This window comes from Pleuronectes platessa, chromosome 22, assembly GCF_947347685.1.
Source record: "Pleuronectes platessa chromosome 22, fPlePla1.1, whole genome shotgun sequence".
Taxonomy (NCBI): Eukaryota; Metazoa; Chordata; class Actinopteri; order Pleuronectiformes; family Pleuronectidae; genus Pleuronectes; species Pleuronectes platessa.
In genome coordinates this window covers 6,078,807-6,100,591 of record NC_070647.1, presented here as the reverse complement: position 1 = coordinate 6,100,591, position 21,785 = coordinate 6,078,807, and the positions used below count along the sequence as shown (strand labels likewise).

Here is a 21,785-nt window from a genome sequence, read left to right as displayed (position 1 = left end):
ACACACACGAAGAAGAAGCAGCTTTCGACAACATTTCAGTAGCACAGTGTATATAATTAGCTCGGCTTATTTATTCGTGTGTATCACGTCTCCTGGTTTAAAAGTTGAAGTGTTGCAGCTACAGATGAGCTGCCTCCTCGGTCACGTCCCTGTTTTATCCCCTGGCTGCTAGAGCCAGTGGCTGGACAGCTAGCCCGCTGTGGCTAACAGCAGCTAACCGCAGATAGTTAAACTTTTCTACGCCGCTATGAGAAGATGGATTTGAGTGTTTTCACACCCAGTTCCACAGGTTGGTTTAGAGACGAACCCACAACGAGTTAAACACTACATGCTTTTATTTTTCCTTAAGATGACTGTTTGATAAGAGTTCACCAACTGACTTTCCCCCATTCGTCTATCTCAGCTACATTAGCCCAGGTAGCTAGCTGATTGCCTTTACTGTTTTGACACGTATCCTGCAACACAAACCATTACTGTGTGCACGCTGTGACCTGAATATATGTGCTGTGTGTGCAGACTGTACTAACATGGCAGAAGTTGGCTAACGTTGGAGAACATCGCTGTTCTTGAACACACACTCGAGGGCTTAAAGTCCATTAGGGTTGCATTCAAAGCGCCTTGTTGTTACAGCACGTTAAACACAAAATAACTGTCATCTTACTGAAGTATCAGAGATGGGTCATATTTGCTCACCATTATTATTTGGACAGTTTGCATAAAATAACTTGATTTAAATTGTGACTCAATTATCACAGATTATCTTCTTTAACATAGGAGCGAGGAGGTTTAAGTAACAGCCCAGAGATGTCCTCCCATCATCACAGTTTCAAGTACTGTCATGAACTTGATATGTCAAAATTCTCTTTATTGTCAGAGTGAGACAATGTAAGAACTTTAAAGGGATAGTTCATCCAAAACTGAAAATTTACTCAGCACTATGCCTAAGTGTTTGAGTCTACTTTTGGATTTTCAGGGCTACGGTGTTGCAGCCAAATTCAATACAATTGAAGTAACTGGGGACCACTTTTATCAAATGTAAAAAAAAAACATATACCTCCTTATTACTGCTGTCATCAAGTCAACTTAAGCACTGATATTCAAAATCCACAAGGTCATTTACACATCAGCCTGAAAATGACAGTAGTTTATGGTGTAAATGATGCTGTTTTGAGTGGCTGCAACACTGTTTTGTTTTTTTAAGATTGTGTTTACTATTTTTCACCATAATGTAATACATGGAAGAAAATAATATACATACACCCCTCTATATATACCTCCAACTATAGTTATATACACACCCACAGACATATATATTGAGATACATACAATGAGAGGATTTCAATTTTTGGGTGAACAACCCCTTTAACAGAGCAAACTGACTGCATCTTGTTTTTCAGATGAGCCTTTACCTCTGGCCTCACTGCGCCTCTTGGTGCCGCCTCTGCAGCTCATGACAGCCGCGATGTGGCAGGTGCTGAAGAAACAAGATGTCATGAACTACTGGAACGTGGCAGAGTTTGTCTCTTTGGCAACCGACCTGGTCCCGGAGCTGCTGATGTACAAGCACAGGACACAGCTGAACCTGGGATTAAGAGCCAGGGTGAGTACGAGTGGAGAAACTAACCTAATCATAAATAATGGTATTTTTAATTCTTTAAGATGTAGATATGTAAATGTTGGAATTTTCTGACGTGTTATTTTTTTCCCTACATAGTATATCCTTGAGCTGTGCCGAGGTGAAGACCTTGTGGAAACTGACTTCATCTTATCTCACTTGGACAAGATTAAATCACACAATCTCACACAGGTAGATAGACGTTTTTCAGCTCTTGGTTTCTTTATTTAATTTCACACAACATTTTTCTTTTTGTGACCCTAAATTTCAGCTTTTTATCTTAGTATTTGTTGATTTAAATTGATGCTTTTATTGGCAGGTAACATTCATCATCATCACATCAGCAGTTATCCTGTAATAAACATGTAATGATGTTTATTTCCATATGCAGATGAAAGAAATGCAAGAGGAGGAGGTCGCAGTTAACTTTCTTGAGCTGATCCAGACTCTGATCAAAGGTCCTGAAGAGAGACAAGACTTTTTCTTGGTATGACTGTTTTACTTACACCTCTGTGGAGCCAGATCCAGCTGTTTCCTCTGGAGCTTATGAAGCCATCATTATATTTTATAGGTTTGATGCTGTCAGTTGCAAATCTTTCAGACATTATAATGCATTGAACAATGTAACGAAATGTAATATTTAAAATCCAGGTATTTATGTATAAATACCCAAATTTGTTTTGTATTTTTGATGCTGTAAAATTGTTTATTTATCACAATGTCTTTTATTCTTTGTAGGAGGTCTTCCCTGCAGAGTTCGGATCACAGTATGACACTGATCTGGAGACCCTGTTCTCCGAGTTCATCTGTCGATTGACTCAGCTCTTGCCTGTTCCTAACCTCAAACAGGTAAGGGGGGGCAGTTTGGGTAGAGTGATAACACTGTGGCAAAGAATGAACAGCTTAACACCACTGGGGGTAATACTGCTGTCACCATCTGCTTCCCTCAGACTATGTCATGGCTCGGAGCTGAATGCTCAGTGTTGGAGGATTGTGTCCATTCAGTGTCTAAGTCTACAGACCTGAAACACTTACTCCAGCACCACAAAGACATGGGGCATTTAGAGCAACATGGTAAGTCTCTTCCTGTCACCACTTCCTATGTGTTTCACTGTAATTGCTGACTCTATAACAAAAACGTATGACTTATTGTCCTTTTTTGTGCAGTTCCACCCTCTAGTATGGGCGAGTGCATCCTCTCCTCCCTCTCTGCGGTTCCTCCTAGCCGAGTGGCAAAAACTACAGAACAACCCAACCAGTCATCTCCACCGCCAGGGCTCAGTGATGAAACACAAACTGTCTCATTTGTGAATAACGTAGAAGTTGAAATAATCACAGTGACAGATTATGCAGAGGTTGAATTGGGCCCAAGCACCGACATTGAGCTGGTAATCGAGGAACACTGCTATGAAACGACAGACACGGTGGCTGAATATTCCTTGGTACTGCCTCCTGACAGGACGACCAGGGAAGAGGAAGTGGATGAAGCGGGGGGAGGAGCGACACAAGCAAAAGTTGAAAGTGGTTTGACAAACGTCTTCCAGACCGAAGTTCACAGGGACGACCCGGCTTCCCCCCAACACACAGTTTCTCTGGGTCCTCACGACTGCCCAGACTGCGAGAAGAAATTTAAGTTTGCCTCTTCACTGATCGCCCACAGGGTCATCCACACTGGTGAACGGCCGCACCGCTGCAGCGAGTGTGGCCGCTGCTTCTCTTTCAGACAGTCCCTGGACAGGCACAGATACACGCACAACACTGGACGCAAGTACGACTGTGCGGTCTGCGGCGAGACCTTCCACTCCTTGTCAGCCCGCACGGAACACAAGCAGACACATATGGAAGATGGTGTTTACGCATGCCAGCAGTGTAACAGGAAATTCACCTGGGAGCTGGCCCTCGCAAGGCACGTAAGAACTCACACCAATGACCTGACCAATGATAGGCCCACAGGGATCCCGAAGGATGGAGAAGAACTGGTTATAAGTGATGAAATAGTCTCTGAGGATCCAGTTCAACCGCCTGAGTCTGACTGCCAGGTGGAAGCAGAGGAGAAAGGTGAGCAGGATCCAGAGAATGCAGAAGTTCAGAGCAGCCATGAGTCTGGGGGCCCGTTCCCTGACCTCGATAATCATCAGGCCATGCCCGCAGTGAATGTCCGCACAAGTGGGCGCAAACGCAAACCCACCATGAAGATTCAGGTGATCAATTTGCAGAAGCGCCTGAGCACGAAGAGAAAAAAGATCACCAGGGTCGACCCCCCGGACCTGAAGCCTCTGCCTTTCAGCTGGTAAAAACCTCTGCTCTTATTTACCATCTTTGTTTTGTCTCACAAAGTGTCTCCCTGCCTCTGTATTTGTGGTTCCTGCACAGTTTTCAATCATCAGTGTATTACAGAAACTCTGTGTTTTAGTTATGTTTGAATATATTGGTTATTGTTGACTGTTGATTAAAGCACCTCATGTTTATTTGTCTTTACAGCGCAGAGCACTCGTATGTGTCACCCATGGTCTCGTCAAAGGATAGCAATGAAAGTGAGTGTTAATTTGTTGAAATTTTTAGTTGTTGATATTTTCATCCACAGTCTATGAAATCATAGAGACTGGATAACGTAGGCACCACAAAGCATAAAACAAGAAATTAATGCAACTGGAAAGTGCGTTCAATTTACATAAAAGATGATAATTCAGTTACGTGGTCTAGCTAAAAAAGATATTGCAAATTATTGGCTGGAAAAAGTTTTAAATCTTCCTTTATAAGATGAATACAGTCATATTTCTTCAGTAACTTGTGACTAATTATGTGGTCAAAATAGTTCATAGTTGACTTTGAAGAAGTGAAACTTTCTTTATGAAAGTAGCTGTGAAGTCATCTTTATGTTTTCTGAAATAAACTGTGTCCATTGTCAAGATGTACCTGTGTATCCTTAAATGACAATTTGACGGCTGCAATATTTTGTGCAAAATAACCATATAGTCTAATAATTGTATGTATATGTAAAAAAAAATACAAACAAGCCAGTTTACCTATTTTAGCACAAATTAAAATGTCTCCCATGACTTGTCTCCTCAGCTGTTTTCTCCTGTCCGAAGTGCTCCTTCGCTCACTCAGATGAAGTCCAGGTCCAACAGCACATTGACTCCTTTCACTCTGCTGAGCCTCAGGAGGACAAGTCGTCCCTTCACCACCTCGCTGATGAACAAGAAGGCTTTAGTTGTTCAGACTGTGAGAAGAGCTTCAAGTTCCAGTCTTTACTGAAAGCACATCAGCGGATCCACACCGGCGAGCAGCCCTTCCTGTGTTCTCAGTGCGGACTGCGTTTCTCCTTCAAACAGTCGCTGGACCGGCACAAGCAGACGCACAAGTCCGGACGCAAGTACGAGTGCCTGATCTGCGGGGAGTTCTTCAAGTCCCTGGTGGCTCAGAGGGAGCACAAGAGCACCCACATGGAGAACGGCGCCTACCTGTGTTCCGAGTGTGGCCGGGCGTTTGCCTGGAAGTCGGCACTGGTGAGGCACGTGAAGACCCACGGTGAAGACGCTGACAAGGGGGAGCGTTCTCACAAATGCCCTCAGTGTGACCTGAGCTTCAGCTGTGCCAGCTACCTCAACAGGCACGTCCAGACCCACCAGGAAGAAAAAGTGCACAAGTGCAACTGCGGGAAGAGCTTCGCCTACCGAGCAGCTCTGAGCGCCCACCAGCGCATCCATCAGAATGAGCGGCCGCACACGTGCACACAGTGCGGCAAGGGGTTCCTCTACAAGGGGGGTCTCCGGAACCACATGAAGATCCACTCAGAGGAGAAGCCCTTCATGTGCTCCTTCTGCGGCAAGAGCTTCAAGAGGGAGCGCAGCATGAAGAAGCACGAGCGCTGCCACACCAGGGAGAACGTTTTCAGCTGCTCACAGTGCGACAAGAGTTTCGTTTACAAGGCCACGCTGATCCGACACGAGCTGACTCATTCGGGCGAGAGGCCGTACCTCTGCTCGGACTGCGGGAAGGGCTTCTTCTCCCACGCTGAACTCCTGAAGCACGAGCGCTTCCACACGGGCCACAAGCCCTTCCAGTGCACACACTGCGGCAAGAGTTTCACTCAGTCTTGCTACCTGACCATTCACCTGCGCTACCACACCGGCGTGCGGCCCTACTCGTGCAGCGAGTGTGACAAGAGCTTCCTGAGTGCCAACCGCCTGAAAAGACACCAGCGAATACATTCGGGGGAAAAACCATTCCTGTGTGGAGAATGTGGGAAGAGTTTCAGGCAGTCGTATAATCTCAAAATGCATCAACGAACACACATCATGAAGTTAACATAACTGTGAAAGACTTCATTTATTGGTCTGGAGACTGATACATCGGAAATTTATTAATTATGATTTATAATGTATATTAAGTCTGGGACAAAAGTGAAAATAGAAGTAATATTGCAACTGAACTGCTTCTCGTAATAATATGTTCACAAGTTAAATGTCTCCTTTTAGTTAATGGTTGTGTTGCCATTAAAGCTCACTGAGCGGAGGAATGTTTTTCAGATGTGTTGTGTACCATCAGTGTTATTGACTCAAAATCTTCAAATAATAAACAGCAGAAGGTTCTACATAAATTCTTCTTTATTGAGAAGTGGGTCTAGTTTTACAACAGAAAATTCAAAACAGGTTGGAAAAGAAGCTTTAAATCTTTTTGCGTTACAACAAAATGCATTTTCTCTCGATGGCAGTAGTTGTTATTCAAACAGCAACAGTGAAGAAACACGGGCTTGTCTCAGATCAGCAGAAGTACACACAGAGGCCCCACTGAGACGGTTTTACAAGATTCAATAAAACTTTCATGGGAAGAAGAGTAAATGACAAAATTCCTGCAGTACTGACAATGAATGAATGAGATCGGGCTGCACTCCACTGAAGGGATGTTTGTGGCAGGTCAGAACAGATGTGTGGAGGAGAGGTAGAGAAGTGCCCCCCCACTGCCCACACAGTGACCTACACAGCGATGTGCAGAGTGATGGGGCAGTGGTCGCTTCCCATCGCCTGGTTGCGGATCTTGCTGTCGCACAGGCCGGGCAGCAAGGACGACGACAACAAAAAGTAGTCGAGCCTCCAGCCCACGTTCTTGGAGCGGGAGTTCATCATGTAGGTCCAGAAGCTGTAGGCGTTGGTCTGCTCGGGGTAGAGCTCGCGGAAGCTGTCGGTGAAGCCGGCCTCCAGCAGCTGGCCGAAGCCCTCGCGCTCCTCGGGGGTGAAGCCTGCGCTCTTCTTGTTGCCCTTGGGGTTCTTCAGGTCGATCTCCTGGTGTGCCACGTTGAGGTCGCCGCACAGCACCACCGACTTCTGCATGTCGAGCTCGCTCAGATACGACTGGAAGTCCACGTCCCAGGTTTTGCGGTAATCGAGGCGCACAAGGCCTCGGCCGGAGTTTGGCACGTAGACGGTCACCAGGTAGAAGTTGGGGAACTCGGCGGTGATGACGCGGCCCTCCTTGTCGTGCTCCTCTTTGCCTGGGGAGGAGACAGGAGGTTCACTCAACTACTAATGGCAGATACTTTACCAAAAATATTCAGTTTCGTAATTGATGTTCTAAGTTTGTGTTCACAGTGGAGATGTGGAACAAATCACTGCAGATGATAAATTCTGTGCAGTTAGACCAATATCTAATACCACGACTCACCGATGCCATAGGTCACTTTGATGGGTTCAGTCTTGCAGAGCATGCCCACCCCGCTGTAACCCCCCTTCTCCTCGGAGGTAGCCCAGTACTTGTGAGGGTACTCGGGCATGGAGGTGATGTCGGCTGGGAGGTCTTTCTCCGCACACTTGGTCTCTTGCAGGCACAAAACATCTGGAGCCTCCTCACGCACCCACTGGGAAAGAAGAACACATATGTTAAACATTAAACGCACACATTTAAAAATTTGTCTCAGCTCTATTACAGCCTGGGAACTAGCTCCTGTGTCTCAGGGTCACTGCTCACTCACATCCAGGCCCTTCTTTTTCACCCAGGCCCTCAGCCCGTCCACATTCCAGGAGGTGATCTTCATGTTGGCCTCCCGTCCGTCCTTGCTGGTCATTTTGTCGGGAGGATCATCGTACAGTATCGGTGCCTCCGGTTCCTTAGCCTTCTTCGCTTTCTTCGGGGGGGCTGTGAGGTGGAAGACAGGACACGTCATAATGGAATTGTTCCAAGGTCAGGGGTCAGAAATGTACAGTAGCTTGGAATATATAACAAATGTAATGAACGCTATGTTTTTGGAAGCATGTTAATGTGTTGACGTACTGGAGCTGGTTTCAGTCTCCCCTTCTGCTGTAGCCGCCTCCTCCTCCTCTGCCTTCTTGCCTCTTTTCATGCTTGAACTCGCTCTGGTGGCAAACACACCTCGCAGACACACAACACGCACACACAACAGCACACACGCCGCTGGAAAAAAACAGAAGAGGGAGTTAAGTGATATACTCATCTAAAAGTGTTCAGTCCTACATGCCATAAACAAGACTCAGCCAGTAGAACAGTCGATAGAAAATGTAACCGTTAGATGTTTGTCAACGGAAACGTTTCCTTAAAACATAATTTTCAGCTTCTCATGTGTATAATTGTCAGAAGGTCAGTCAAAACAAGCATTTTCAGGAAATCACTGTGGACTCTAGAAACTTTGTTTATAAACACTATTTACATTTACACAACATGTATGGGGGGGGAATTGAGGAATGATTGATTATGAAATTTGGTGAGAGATGCTTTCACTCAATCTGAATGGATAGTAAGATAATATGAGATAAGTCTCTACAAGTCCCCACAATAGGGCCATTTTCAATATTCCAGCAGCAAGATTCAGAAATAGACAACAGTAAGTAATAAGTAGTACTGAAGTGTAAGGAGTGTACGACGAAATATACAAAAAAAAAATGAATGGAATAAAAAAAATAATTATACAGTGTAAAAACAAGACATTTATGTGCAGTGTGAGAAGAGAAAGTATTATATATATGATAAGTATAGGCTGATATACTTCACTTACCATGGTTATTATACATCTTTAAATATTCCTTGAACTTAGTTATAAAATAACTTTGCATATGTTCAAATGAATATACATTTGTACTTCATTGTATTATTACTGATCAGTCAACATAAGTAACAGTATTATCTGTAATGAGCCAATAGCAGCTGATAGATCTGTTTCGAACTTTGAGGGCTTTTTTATTTTACTGGAATCTTTTGAATTGTTTCCATCTTTGTTTGTGCATTAATGTCCATACAGATCTATTTAAATATCTACTACAGGCAGAGAAGTGGGAGAGCTGGGATGTGAGCACCAGTAACGGCCTCTGGGAGGTCTGAACCTCGACGTCTGATGGAGGTCCTCTCTGTGCAGGAGCTCACAGTCAAACTCACTCAATGCAACACATAGGCTGTATCTCTGATCGGGTGGGTGTGCAGAGCAGCAGCACACCGGCCACAGAGGCTAAATCTGAGCTCATTCTACTCTGTGTTGTATAGAGCAAGTTGAATGGAGAGCTAAGCTAATGCTAGCTGCTGCTGCTGCTCTGGGCTCTTTGTCACAGAGCAGCAGCAGCAGCAGGCGGCCTGCACAGATAATCAATGGAGCCTGAGCAGACCCGCTGCCTTCACTGCACACATCCGATTGGTCGGTCAATGCAAACACGGCTCAGTACACTTCAGCAGGTTTTTATGATTCTGAAAAAATAAGATGCAAATATTCTTACTTGTACTTTTGGCAACAGGATGCGAAGAGCGGACAAGCTTAGCCAATCAGTCACTCCCCCAAACACTCGCTCGCTCGCTCACACACACACAAAGCAGCAGAGGCTTCTCACCACGTGCCTGCTGTAGTAAGTAGCTGCCCGAACATATGCCGGATAGAAATCACGAAACCAAAACGCCACCTTTTTTATTTACAACTTCAAAAACCGCAACAAAAGTTGCAAAAATATATGAAATAATAGTTGTGTAGACACAGAATATTATTCTGACGTGAATCTGACGGGGGAAATCTGTTTTTTTTCGTAGAGGCGAGCTCTGCAGCTGTCGGTGGGAGGGTCCTTCGAGGCTACATGGAGGAGTTTGGTTGCAGGAAGAAGCTGCAGCAGTGAAAGAAGTGGATTTAAAGTTTATATGACACCAAGTTTGATTCATGTGAGCCACCGAAGGAAATTAACAAGCCAGGTATACCTGCTTTTTATTTTACACCGCGTTAAGCTAAGCTAATTTTAGGGGAACGGTGTGTTGTCCCTGCTAGCATAGCAGCTACACCCATTTACACAGGTGGTTCTATTATGGTTTTGCTGTTTGTAGCTTATGTCTCCTATAATGTGGTTTTAGCTAATCCAGTTATAAACTAGACTTATGTGTTTGAGTGTCCTAAGTTTATATAATACAACTATGAATTAATGTTTGCAAACTTACTTACAACTTACAGACTAAAAATACACACTCACATAATTTACCTGGAAGCCCATTCCTGTCAGGAGAAATCATTATAGGTTAGTGTTGCTAATTGGAATGTGAACATTGTTAGATTACAATGGTCTCAGTGGTTTATTATTGTATTATATTTGTATTTTACTCTACAGGCAGTGCAGGAGTGCTGTGCAATACAACACTATGAATACATGCATTAGTTTAATAGCGTTTTAAAAAAGTTAAGTATATGTGGATATAAACCTAATGTATGGTGCAGGCACAGTAAGGAGGTGTAATTAATCTGCCTCCGATTTGTCAAATGTTTTGCTGTTTATCACAGAGGAGCAAACATCAGTCTTTAAACATAAATGTAATAATAATGTGACATTTATCATGCTAATATTGATATAAATCAATTTATAATTTCTCATAATTGTGTATTAGTATTTACATTTTGTTATCATAGCAAGCTCTTCCTGTTTTATCCCTTGTCAGGCCTGGGCTTGCAAAAGCGATTGAGCCATTAATGAGAACGTTATCAGATCATAATACTTCTGTAGCACTTAACCTGTTGGCTTCTGTGCTTCCAAGACAGCAAACATCAGTCTTCACTGCACTTTGATATTCTCTCTCTTTTTTTTCTCGCAGCCATGACGGTAATAATTGGGTTTGAGGGCAGTGCCAATAAGATCGGCATAGGAATCATCAGGGATGGAGAAGTTCTTTCCAATCCTCGACGCACTTACATCACACCTCCTGGTCAAGGTGAGACAGATTTCTGTTGTAGTATTAATGCCACAATCTCATCACCAGTGGTATGACGTCTTCAAAGTCCTGCATGTGAGAGTGACAGAATGTTCTTTAACCAATCAGGATTCATGCCGAGCGACACGGCCAGGCACCACCGTGCCGTCATACTGACCGTCCTGAAGGAGGCTCTGGAACAATCAGGGCTCAAGCCTGCAGACATCGACGGGGTGGCGTTCACCAAAGGTAACACAAGAACAATACAATACATATATGTTTATGTGTGTGTGTTTTATTTTATACATTTTTCCACATCATCTTCACCTCACTGAAACAGCTGTATCCCAGTTATGTTGACTTCAAAATTAAAACTCAAGACAGCTAGATTATTCTTGATGTAAACAGAAGCTGTTCTGTGCAGCTTTTCAGCTATTTTGGCTTCCTTGCCAAGCATACAGTATTTACAATTTATCAGCCATCTGCTGAGTGTTCTCTCTCAAACAAAGACTGTCTGGCTCCCCCCCCCCCCCCCCTAGTGTAAAACCTCCCTCTTGTTCTTCCCTCTCAGGTCCTGGTATGGGCGCCCCCTTGGTGACGGTGGCTCTGGTTGCTCGTACAGTCGCACAGCTTTGGGGGAAACCGCTGCTCGGTGTCAACCACTGTATCGGACACATTGAGATGGGTCGACTCATCACCAAGTCCGACAACCCCACTGTGCTCTACGTCAGTGGGGGGAACACACAGGTTGGTTTCTTTTTGTGGGTCTCATTAAGGAGGAAAAACTGCTGTTCTGAAACTGTATTACAAAGACATAATTTAATGAATTATTATTAAATACAGTTGTCCCTTTCTTCCTGTGCAGGTCATTGCGTACTCACAGAAGCGGTACAGGATATTTGGGGAGACAATCGACATTGCAGTTGGAAACTGTTTGGACAGGTTCGCCAGAGTTATAAAGGTTGGTGTCATTATTTATCCTAATGAAGCAGCTTTTTCCTTTTACTCTGTCTGAAAGATGTGTGTTAATACTTCTATGTTGAACTGTTTCTCACCTTAGATTTCCAATGACCCCAGTCCAGGCTACAACATAGAGCAGATGGCCAAAAAGTGAGTGGTTTGCAAGTATAATTACACATTATCTGCTGCTGTTGGCCACGAAGCAGCTCCACTGAGATACATGGGAATGTATTGTGTTGTAAAAAATTTTGTTCATTTTGTTAGAGGGAGTCACTATGTGGAGCTGCCATATACTGTTAAAGGAATGGACGTATCATTTTCTGGGATTTTATCCTACATTGAGGTGAGCAGGAGTTTGTGATGTAATCTTCTTCATCTGAAGTGGTGTAGGTGTTAAATAGGCACATTCAGAATTTGATGCACAATGATACAATTTGATGTCTATAACTTCATCTTCATAACTAGACTTTCTTTGATAGGATGCTGCTAATAAGATGCTGAGCTCTGGTCAGTGTACAGCAGAGGACCTGTGTTTTTCACTGCAGGTACAATGGATCAACAACCACACCCAATCATTCTCTTAGTATAGTGCTTTCCTGTTTGGTGTATCACTACAGCTTAGTCAGTTAAATCGATATTTAAAACTATTTGTAAAAGTCAGTAGTGAGGTTAAAGGCTTTTATTCTTGTTATTGTGTTAATTGTTGACACACAGCTTCAAACAATTTAGTGGTAAGACCAAGAGTTCTTGAAAGCTTACTCTGTATTGATCTTGAGATATCTGGTTAATTGATTATTATCTCAATTATTTATGACCTGGTTTGTTTATACAGTATGTCAGAAAAAGCCCTATTACTTTTCTATTGGTTGATTCATTAATCAACCAATGTTTGCAGCTCTAACCTCATCAGCTCTTCTTACAGGAGACGGTATTCGCCATGCTGGTGGAGATCACAGAGAGGGCCATGGCTCACTGCGGCTCCCAAGAGGCCCTCATCGTCGGGGGGGTTGGCTGTGAGTACAACAGAAAAGGATTCTTGGAATAAAACTCCTATTCAACAAACGTGATGCCTGTTGAAATACACATTGTTGGTGCCCTTGTACCTCTGGTAACTCTCTAGTCTGTTATCTTTCAAGGTGAAACGTCTCAGTAACTTTAAAATATGAACAGGAAATGTTCTCAAGTGTTAAAGAGTGAGCGTTGGTTTATAGATTTTCTCAGTCATACAGAGACAAATGTACAACAGAGAAGCCTGAGAGACTGTGTACTTATTCACTTTCTCCAGTTGTGCAATGCATTTAAATCACATGGGTGAGTGGGGTTTGCCTTTTAAAGGGACAAGCTTATCCATTTCTTTTCGTGAAAAACTGAGAGAAATCGAATAGGGACAGAATTAATTTTAATACTGATAATCATCAAACTGTGCAGACACATCAGCTCACACAATTCTTCCTGTTTAGAACAAAAGATCACATGGATATGGAATACCAGCCCAGGTTTATATTGATATCTCCTGACTGACCTCTCTGACAATAACCTTCATCACCAAATAAACAGGTTAACATTTACTGCTGGTGAAATGCAGTGGGATAATTTGACCTATTAACTTGAATAGTGCTGCCTTGCTCTTGGTTTATATTTATTAGTCAATGTCTGAAATGTGAATGTATCCATACCTAAAAGGCTAATCCCATAATTGATTACAACATATTCCTGTTATTAATGTTGAGGAGAATCATTTAAGCCTCACATTAGTTTATTCACCACATGATTTGATCTGTGTTTATGAAGTTGAGTCCAGCCTGTGTAGAGAATCACAGCTGCTGTTTACTCTGCAGGTAACATGCGTCTGCAGGAGATGATGGGGGTGATGTGTCAGGAGCGAGGAGCCAAGCTGTTTGCCACAGATGAACGGTAAACCCGTCCGTCCACTCTCGGCACATTCACTTTCATTTAGTGTCAAATTACAGTTGGCTTCAGATTAAACTAGTCTCTTTTAAACTTCACACCTGCTGAATCACCAGGACGCTCAAATCCAACACGCCCTCCAACTGAGGTCTTATAGTGTGGGTGGTGTAAATGCTGTTACAGCTTTTCCATTGTTACAAAAGTCAAATTCTCTCTTAATGTAAAAAAGCCCACGCAGCACAAATGTTGGTTCCTTTAAATCACCCATGCTACTAACCATTGCAAGAACATGCCATGTGTCTGATCTATGCTTTGCTTACTCCTCCCAGGCTGCCATTTCCTTTGCTAATAATTAAAGTAGGGCTGTACATCACAGTTAGCATGTCTGCTGTTATTGTAGTCAAAGTTTTGAAATTGTGTGATAATAATGTACAAGAACACATTTATTTAAAGTCTACAATACATTACTGCACAGTCAAAGTTAGGTCAAGTGTATAGGATTTGTACTAAACAGGCTGAACATGAAGAAACATTGCTATGATCATTTTGTAAAGTAAATATGAACATTATGTGAACATTAATCATCATCTATCCCCTTACTGCTGAATTCCTAAAATAAGTAGAGATCTAAGTCTGTCAGGAACATGGTGTTCAACATTCAGTCCAGATGACTCACTATTCACCTTTTGCTTCAGATTCTGCATAGACAACGGAGCGATGATTGCTCAAGCTGGCTGGGAGATGTTCAGGTCCGGTCAGGTGACGGAGCTGGAAGACTCGTGGATAACACAAAGGTAGACTCCACGTTACTTCTCTTTCGTTCTCCTGGATCAAGTGTCTTCAGCTTTGTCCTTCTGGAAGTGATAGCAATCCAGTGTGGAAACCCACACTTGTTGCTTGTGATATGATGATCTAGCCCATTCGTCATAGAACTGGATTCAAATGACAGAGTCCGACTGTTAATAGAAGACATATCTGCCCGGCACCAACACAACTTGAAAGAGCAGATCATTTGGTGCCATCACATTTACCTGAAGTCATAATGTTTACCTCAGTGATAGAGCCATTGATTAAAAAGAACAGAAAGGCACATATATATTGTTATTCTAAATAGCTATTTTGTATTTTTAATTAAACTTATATTAAGGCATGAAAACTTCATATTACTATAAAGTGCTTTGAGTGGTCATCTAGACCAGAAAAAAACTATGCAGACCATTTTAAAGTACAGGAAAGCATAGAGATGTCATATCATAGGAGGTAGAAAAATGTCAAAGGTGGGCCTGACAATACTACGACATTTTCATGCCTATGACTTCTTAATGTCTTATTAGAATTTGTATTCCTTCCTATACCATGACTTTTTATGACTTGTCATAATATGGTAAGCCATACAAATGTCGTAAGGCGTTAAAAAAGTCAGTGTAGCAAGGCATAAAAATGCTTATAAAAACCATACGATGCATAGCCAGCAAAAATTATTCATTCTCCAGACCCCACAGAGCTTTATCACTGTGTATCAGCTGAAATCAAATTTCCCTTAGTTCTAAAGAAGAGCTGCTTTGTCACCCAGTTGAATGATTCTTTCATTTCTCCTGTTGTAGGTACAGAACAGATGAAGTGGAGGTGACGTGGAGAGACTGACTGATGGACTAGAGCCATGTAGGTCTGTTAGGACTGGAGTGCAGCTGGCATCTGAACACACACTTCATCTCTGCTGCATTTGACATGAAGAGCTAAATTAGGCCAAACATCGAATGGCTTCCACTTCACTTGTGTTTAGTCTTTGTTTTTCTTGTGAACAAATCTAATGAAAAGACCAAACCCAACATTGAGCTGATTCTAATAAGAGTTGTGTATGCAAAGATCGTCATACAGCGCCCATGAGATGTGTATTAATGCAAATCTGAGTTTCCCAACTCATGCACATTTTCCTTGTTTGAGTAACATTTGCTAAAAGCTACAGTGCCCATCTGTTAGTCTTTTTTATAAAAGGTGGTTAGGGATTTGTATTCAGAGAAGGGAGATATCTTTTGCATGGGATTTAACACTATAAATGGATTTCAAGCTTTACAATTAATGGGATAGTTCATCCATAAATCTACTCACCCCTGTGCCGTTTGAGTCCGGAGTTTCAGGAGTACTCTGTTTGAATCCAATACAATTGAAGTCAATGGTGGGTCCTTCTTCAGACGTAGTAAAACAGAAGAAACATAACATGCCTCCTTACTGCTGCTGTGGTGTGACACCACACGAGCAGTATGGAGACATGTTACATTTTATTACAACAGTTACTGTTTACCTGTGATACTCTAAGCGTTTTGTGGACAAACATCACCACCATCGGCACGGGTTGAGTAGATTATCATTTCTGGGTGAACTAACCCCTCCTAAGATTGTTAAAGGAGACGGCAGTCTAGAAAGGTTTTATACCCTACTGCAAAACCTCTTCTGGTCCCTGAAGGTGGTGGAGCTTTCCTGGGATGGACCACAGAGTTTTCCTTCTGACCCGTCCAGGCTTGAAGCAGCTTGTCTTTTTTAACAGGTTGTGTGTGGGTAATAAAACTGACTAAGATGGAAAATATCACGTTTATTCATTTTTATTGAGCAATACCGTTCACTTACATTTTCCCCTTCTCCAGTGTAAATTTTTTTATTCAATAAATTTTCTTTTCAAAAATCAACATACTGGACATGGTGAGATCTCTTATGGATTCATGAGTAACATTCACCCAATTAGGGAACCAAATAAAAACAAAGAAAGTAACACAGCATTAAGATCTGACAGGGGTAAAGGGTGAACTCTTACTGTGCCGTTTGACTACACCCTTCTGTAAACTGAAGACACGGAAGTCGTCTGCATACATGAACCATAAAACTCAAGCAGATACAAGACATTCTGTTCGTAATTGAGGGGGGGGGGGGGTGTAAATCACTCTGGTGAGGGCTTCTAGCACACAGGGATTGGTCACAACAGGTTTTTTTAACAAAGTGCTTGATTGACCACTCGCTTTTACAGAGGAAAGATAGTTTGATAAAACTGCAGCTTTCAGACTGGGAGGAAAAATTAAGTTATACTTCCTCAGATTGTTTAAAAAAACAGAAGAAAAAAAAATAGACCAGCTCTACACATACAAGCTAAAAATGGTAATGAGGCGATGAAAACATGTGATTAATTAAGGCAGGCTCTCTGTAAGGCGTTAAAAAAGTCCATTGCTGCAAGATCTCAGAGGAGTTAGTCCAAAGTGTCTCAGTGTGGCTTTGCGTGAAGACATCAACCTGAGTGCAGTGTGTGTGAACAGGACTCAAAAAGTTGTCCATCTTTACATGTTTTGAATGTGCATGTAGGCGTGTGTTGTGTTGGGATTTGCTTTGGGTTCCTCACACTGCTAGGCTGGGTGATCCTGGGTTTCCTTGTACCAGACAATCCGGTTAGGATCTGGAAAAACAAAGTCACAAGGGACAACATGTTAAACGGCAGAAATACACAATCAGGAATTTTTGAGATGAGCTGATAACACTTGATAAACTACTGGTTTGCCTCATTGAGACGAAATCTATTTACTATTACAAATTCAATCGAGTTGCATTAACTGTCCAAACAAATGCAGGGTTTTAATTTATAAGTATTAGGGTTTAACAGACTACACAACTATCAAACCACAAATCGACACTGACAAAAAAGGCAGTAGCATCTAAAGCGGATATGCAGCAGGGGGCGCTGTTAATGACAAGCAGTTGAAAGCTCATTTTTGTCCTGCCTGACTTGAACGCTGAAGTGTGGCCACTTAAGCAGCAAGAGCCGCGAAGAAACATCCAAATTCAGATGGTGGAAATATTATAGCAGAGCAGATAAAACCATCAGCTGCTATAAGGCTAACTTAGATTACTACCGCTAACACTAGCAGCCGCATAGCTCGTGAGGAAAAGCCCCAGCAGAGTGGACAAGGAAGACAGACGACAATTAGAGAATTCTCTAAAAGTCCTCTCTCTAACATTAACGAGAGTTTATCGACTTTGCCCCCTAAAATTCAGTAGTCGTGAAGGCTCCAATACATTTTCTTTGTTGGGTGAGTAACTTATTCTAGAATTGGACCTGGGACCTTCCCATGTAAATATAAATAATACAAATCCCAGATCTACAGAGTACATTAAGTGTGTAATAAAACCGACCTGGCTATGAAATACTGCCATGATATATTTTGGTAATTAGGAGCTCGAGTCAATTTCAGCACATTTCTAAACACCAATGTGTCATAGGTGCTCTCCGTTTTCTTCCGTGTTTGTGAGAGAATTCTTTCAATCAACGTACCTTTTTTCTGTCTGTTACACATAGAATTCCATTCTGAGGAGAAAACAAGAATCATCATTAGCAGAGTAATGTGCATTAAGGCAATTTTTCAAATAAAATAAAAGTCTGTTATGTTTTCATAGCTTCTCTTAAATGCTGACCTCTATTGTGATAGTTCAAAGCCTCCACTAGATGGCGACAGCTTAGCAGCAGCTTCCCGTTGCTCTCGTTCACCTCTTGGCGTGTGTTGGGGGGGAGGGAGGTAGTGACTGGACCTGGTGTGTCTTCAGGGCCCTGGACTATGATAGCTGTGTCAAACTGTAGGTCTTCGGACTGTTTAGCGTCTGTGGGCTGAGGTGGGAGGGCGTTGGCAGCAGGGCTGGAGCCCTCTGCGACGGGCCTCGCTTCACTGATGAAACTGAGACCCCACTGGTTCTGTAGTAGAACACCGATGAGGGGGCGATCCTCCTCCAGCGCGCCGCTTACTGCTCCCGCTTTCACCTTGGAAGCGTAGCTGACAGCAGGCTGCAGCTTTGCAGGGCTGTCCTGCACGGGGAAGGCAGGTGGGGGTTTGAGCAGTGACAGACTGTCCTCCACCCACCGCTCCTTTTGGTTAACCTTTTGAGGCCTTTCGCCCACTCTCACACCCTTCTGACTTTCCCTGCGGAGGGTGCGGCCTTTGTGCTGCTGACCCTTCCGCTCCTTTTCCCTGCGGAAGGTGAAGGCGTGCGTGTGACCGGGTGCAATCAGATCACCTTCAGGTGAAAGCTGCCGGGGCTGCTGGTCACCTCCAGAGATGCAACCACCCCCACCACCTCCGCAGTTTCCTGAGCCGGGGGACAGACGGCGGTTTCGAATATGTGGTTCAGAGTTAGTGGCTGAAACAAGGACGGCTGGGTCACACAGGGTATCGGACTCACACACAGTGTTGTTGGCTTCCCATGTACCTGAAACATAAGAGTTAACATGATGGTCAGATATCTGCTGTTGTCACACGTGAAATACAACAATATATACACACATCACACATACCGCTAACGTGTTCTAGTTTTCTGTGCCACAGAGAACAAATCAGACATTAAAGGGATAGTTTGCCGAAAAATTAGAATTCACTCATCTATTCACCACTACGTTGATGGAGGGGTGGGTGAAGTGCTTCGAGTCGACAAAACACTTCTGGAGTTTTGTTTTATTACATCTGAAGAAGAAGTAACTTTGGCTGCAACGCTGTTAACCCCTGAAACTCCAGAACACCCCTCCATCGGCATAGTGGTGAGTGGATTAGGGGTGAATTTAATTTTTCACGGTGAACTATCCCTTTAACATTTAGGCTGAGCTTTAACAAATCCCATTTAACTGCAAACATCACAAATCAGTGTCATGCTCTGGTTTGTTGCCGCAACAACAGTGAGCCGGACACTGTGTGTAGACCAACAGGTGCCTGACACTAAATGATACTTCACTTGGCTTTAGGCCATAAAGGATCTCTGCACCGACTGCTTCATACACACAGCAGATGGGAATGACACCGTGTGACTTCACTGTTACAGTCGAGTTCAGAGAGGTGGGTCCACATGTTGATGTTTGCCAAGTTGTACACAACCACATGAAGACTTCTATATAATTAAGAGGATAAAAAACAACGGGAGTAAAACATCTTAAAATTTAAAAAAGTGTCATGGTAAAGAATTACTCTTGTATCTGTTGAAACTTGTGTGATGACAGCTGCAATGCTTCAAAAGGTTACTTGATCATCTCGCACAAAAAAAGATCAGAACTTTGCAACAGATTGGAATTAATGTCAGAGCTTCTTTGACAGTATCTTCTTAAATGCGAGGATTTCTTTACTTTTCACACTTTGTGATTGTAGGTGAAACAAATGACGCCACATTAACACTGAACCTAAAGCTTGCAAACGCCCCACACCCATTTCTCTCTCGTTTCCATTTTACACAACAGTAGACAGATCGATCAATAGATAGTTTTAATATTTAAAATTAGATCCAGACAATATATCGGAAGATGTTGCCCAATGAGTCAGGATTTATTTTTACTGAACAAGAAGCAGAAGAAGATACTTCGAGTCACAGACATACATATACATTGGTGTGCATGTATATATGTTAAACATATATACACTAATTTTGGCATTTCTTTATATTAACTTGTTTGTTCAGGTTTTGTTGTCCTCGTCTCTGAGTACACGTCTATTTCCATGCAAGTAAACGGAGAGCAGAGTCAAACCAGAGAGGAATTCCTTGTATGTGAACACATACTTGGCCGGTACAGCTGATTCTCATTCTGATATATAAAGAATATTAATGATACCATGCGATATTTATTCATTCAGTCCATATTCACAAATCACACTTAAATATTAGGAAAATACTATAAATATAGGTGAGAAATACTATAAGGGTTGCTCTAAGAAAAAAAAATGGCTGTGAATGTAGTGACTATCTATATCTCTCTGGAACAAACTGGAGCATTCCTTGTAAGTACGAATACATGTAACTATAGTTGCATGTGTCATGCAGCCACACATGATAGTTAGTCATGTAAGAGGATGATCCGCTAGTTAACCGCGCAGGGGACGAGCAGCTAGTTAACCCGCACAGGGGACGACTAGTTCACAGTTTGGTTGCGTAGTTGTCAAGGACAAAAAGCCTGTTTTAACCCAGCGGCAGAAATGTGTAGAAACGAGTTGGACTGCCCGGTTTGCACAGAATCTAGTCAGAAAAACAACTTAGCTGCGTTAGCTTCTGCTCCGTCCGGAGTCTGCGCTGCTGGCAGCCACCACCGGCGTTAGCAAACTTTAATTAGCAGCGTCATTGTGCGTCGAGTTAAAGTCACTGGTTCCACTCAGCTGTCGCTACAACGGGACTTGCACTATTCCACGACGTCTCGACGACGGCGGCTGTCGACGAAGAGACGCTTCCATTTTGACCACATGAAGACATTCGATGCTAGTTAGCATGTTAGCCCGAGTCAAAGTTTCGTAACCCCTCCATTCAAAGCTGCGAGAAGGCAGCTATCGACGCCGCTAGCAGGGGGCAGCTAGCACCGCGGCGAGGCAGCCGATTTACCGCCCGCGAAAGTGGCGGATTCCCGTCGAACGCGTCGTGAAAGTTGCACAAACTCACCTGTTTTGATATGCATGTCTTTTCGCTGAATGTGTGGCGGGAGCTGGGCCGTTCGGTAACTTTTGTTGACAGCGCTGAGATAACGACAACTCGCTGCTGGTCTTGTGTGGCCACCCGGAAGCGACACGAGAATGTGGGTGGGACAGGAAGTCCCCGCAGATAAGCAGTCCGGCGGGAAACGTGGAGGGAAGTTCAATATTTAACTTGCACTGTAACGATAAACCATGTGATGAGCACGTGGTTCCAGCGATCAGTGCAGATGATCGGTTTCATTTTCCATTCTAATATTGTAAACACAGGGTTATACTGGACTACACTGTACAGCAAATACACAACCACTACCAATAATAGTAATAACAAAAGCTGTAAGGAATCAGCAGCTCAATGATATCAGCTGGAGTCCAAACTGTAGTGCTGGAAACATTATTAGAACGACTCGACAAAACATGGCCTGAATGAATCTTTCCTAATGTTCCCTCCACCTATCAAGCTCCTGAGAGAGGTGTCACACAGTCACGTACAGTAGTGGTTCTGCCACAATCCCTGAAACTGGAAAAACAAACGTTCCTTTCCATTTACAACTGGCGATACACACTGAACAGGAGACAAAAGGTTGAAATACATGTTGAGTATCACAAAGTTAACCCCCCCCACTCCTTAACACAGACCTCACCCATACCACAGGTTCATCCAGCTCGTCCACCCTCAG

General features: G+C 43.1%; 4 protein-coding genes across 5 annotated transcripts; 2 read left to right on the top strand and 2 right to left on the bottom strand.

The window, feature by feature from the left end:
- Window positions 1-7: 7 nt before the first annotated feature.
- LOC128428509 (zinc finger protein 420) lies at window positions 8-6,218 on the top strand. The gene is made up of 9 exons (XM_053414706.1): window positions 8-289; window positions 1,398-1,600; window positions 1,715-1,807; window positions 2,007-2,102; window positions 2,354-2,464; window positions 2,566-2,689; window positions 2,783-3,905; window positions 4,097-4,149; window positions 4,688-6,218. Exons 1-9 carry the CDS (start codon window positions 256-258, stop codon window positions 5,929-5,931), a joined length of 3,081 nt encoding a protein of 1,026 aa, XP_053270681.1. The 5' UTR covers window positions 8-255; the 3' UTR covers window positions 5,932-6,218.
- On the bottom strand, window positions 6,208-9,455 carry apex1 (APEX nuclease (multifunctional DNA repair enzyme) 1). Its single transcript, XM_053414709.1, has 5 exons — window positions 9,334-9,455; window positions 7,886-8,026; window positions 7,587-7,750; window positions 7,280-7,472; window positions 6,208-7,109 (listed from the first exon to the last, which is right to left on the bottom strand). Exons 2-5 carry the CDS (start codon window positions 7,953-7,955, stop codon window positions 6,595-6,597), a joined length of 942 nt encoding a protein of 313 aa, XP_053270684.1. The 5' UTR covers window positions 7,956-8,026; window positions 9,334-9,455; the 3' UTR covers window positions 6,208-6,594.
- Window positions 9,456-9,637: 182 nt separating this feature from the next.
- Window positions 9,638-15,770, top strand: osgep (O-sialoglycoprotein endopeptidase). 2 transcript variants are annotated; one of them, XM_053414707.1, is made up of 12 exons: window positions 9,638-9,793; window positions 10,679-10,795; window positions 10,904-11,023; window positions 11,346-11,521; window positions 11,640-11,735; window positions 11,835-11,884; window positions 11,999-12,077; window positions 12,214-12,279; window positions 12,657-12,747; window positions 13,573-13,648; window positions 14,338-14,436; window positions 15,247-15,770. In XM_053414707.1, the coding sequence occupies exons 2-12, from the start codon at window positions 10,681-10,683 to the stop codon at window positions 15,284-15,286; spliced, it is 1,008 nt and encodes a 335-aa protein (XP_053270682.1). In that variant the 5' UTR covers window positions 9,638-9,793; window positions 10,679-10,680; the 3' UTR covers window positions 15,287-15,770. The 2 variants fall into 2 exon arrangements, with proteins under 2 accessions (XP_053270682.1, XP_053270683.1); XM_053414708.1 differs by having other exon boundaries at window positions 9,646-9,763.
- Window positions 15,771-16,226: 456 nt separating this feature from the next.
- Window positions 16,227-21,217, bottom strand: si:ch211-214j24.10 (uncharacterized protein LOC558894 homolog). The gene is made up of 4 exons (XM_053414710.1): window positions 21,077-21,217; window positions 18,095-18,880; window positions 17,955-17,987; window positions 16,227-17,081 (listed from the first exon to the last, which is right to left on the bottom strand). The coding sequence occupies exons 1-4, from the start codon at window positions 21,090-21,092 to the stop codon at window positions 17,032-17,034; spliced, it is 885 nt and encodes a 294-aa protein (XP_053270685.1). The 5' UTR covers window positions 21,093-21,217; the 3' UTR covers window positions 16,227-17,031.
- Window positions 21,218-21,785: the final 568 nt, after the last annotated feature.

Bases quoted from the DNA above. Each gene is read 5' to 3' on its own strand.
- LOC128428509 (XM_053414706.1), top strand. From the start codon at position 256: ATGGATTTGAGTGTTTTCACACCCAGTTCCACAG. The intron at 1,808-2,006 runs GTAGATAGACGT...TTCCATATGCAG, and splicing joins AATCACACAATCTCACACAG to ATGAAAGAAATGCAAGAGGA. The intron at 3,906-4,096 runs GTAAAAACCTCT...TTGTCTTTACAG, and splicing joins AAGCCTCTGCCTTTCAGCTG to CGCAGAGCACTCGTATGTGT.
- apex1 (XM_053414709.1), bottom strand. From the start codon at position 7,955: ATGAAAAGAGGCAAGAAGGCAGAGGAGGAGGAGGCGGCTACAGCAGAA. The intron at 7,751-7,885 runs GTACGTCAACAC...TCCACCTCACAG, and splicing joins GGAGACTGAAACCAGCTCCA to CCCCCCCGAAGAAAGCGAAG. The intron at 7,110-7,279 runs GTGAGTCGTGGT...TCTCCTCCCCAG, and splicing joins CAAAGTGACCTATGGCATCG to GCAAAGAGGAGCACGACAAG.
- osgep (XM_053414707.1), top strand. From the start codon at position 10,681: ATGACGGTAATAATTGGGTTTGAGGGCAGTGCCAATAAGATCGGCATA. The intron at 10,796-10,903 runs GTGAGACAGATT...TTAACCAATCAG, and splicing joins CATCACACCTCCTGGTCAAG to GATTCATGCCGAGCGACACG. The intron at 14,437-15,246 runs GTAGACTCCACG...CTCCTGTTGTAG, and splicing joins GACTCGTGGATAACACAAAG to GTACAGAACAGATGAAGTGG.
- si:ch211-214j24.10 (XM_053414710.1), bottom strand. The intron at 17,988-18,094 runs GTCAGCATTTAA...TTTTCTCCTCAG, and splicing joins TTTGAACTATCACAATAGAG to AATGGAATTCTATGTGTAAC. The intron at 17,082-17,954 runs GTACGTTGATTG...TTGTTTTTCCAG, and splicing joins GTGTAACAGACAGAAAAAAG to ATCCTAACCGGATTGTCTGG.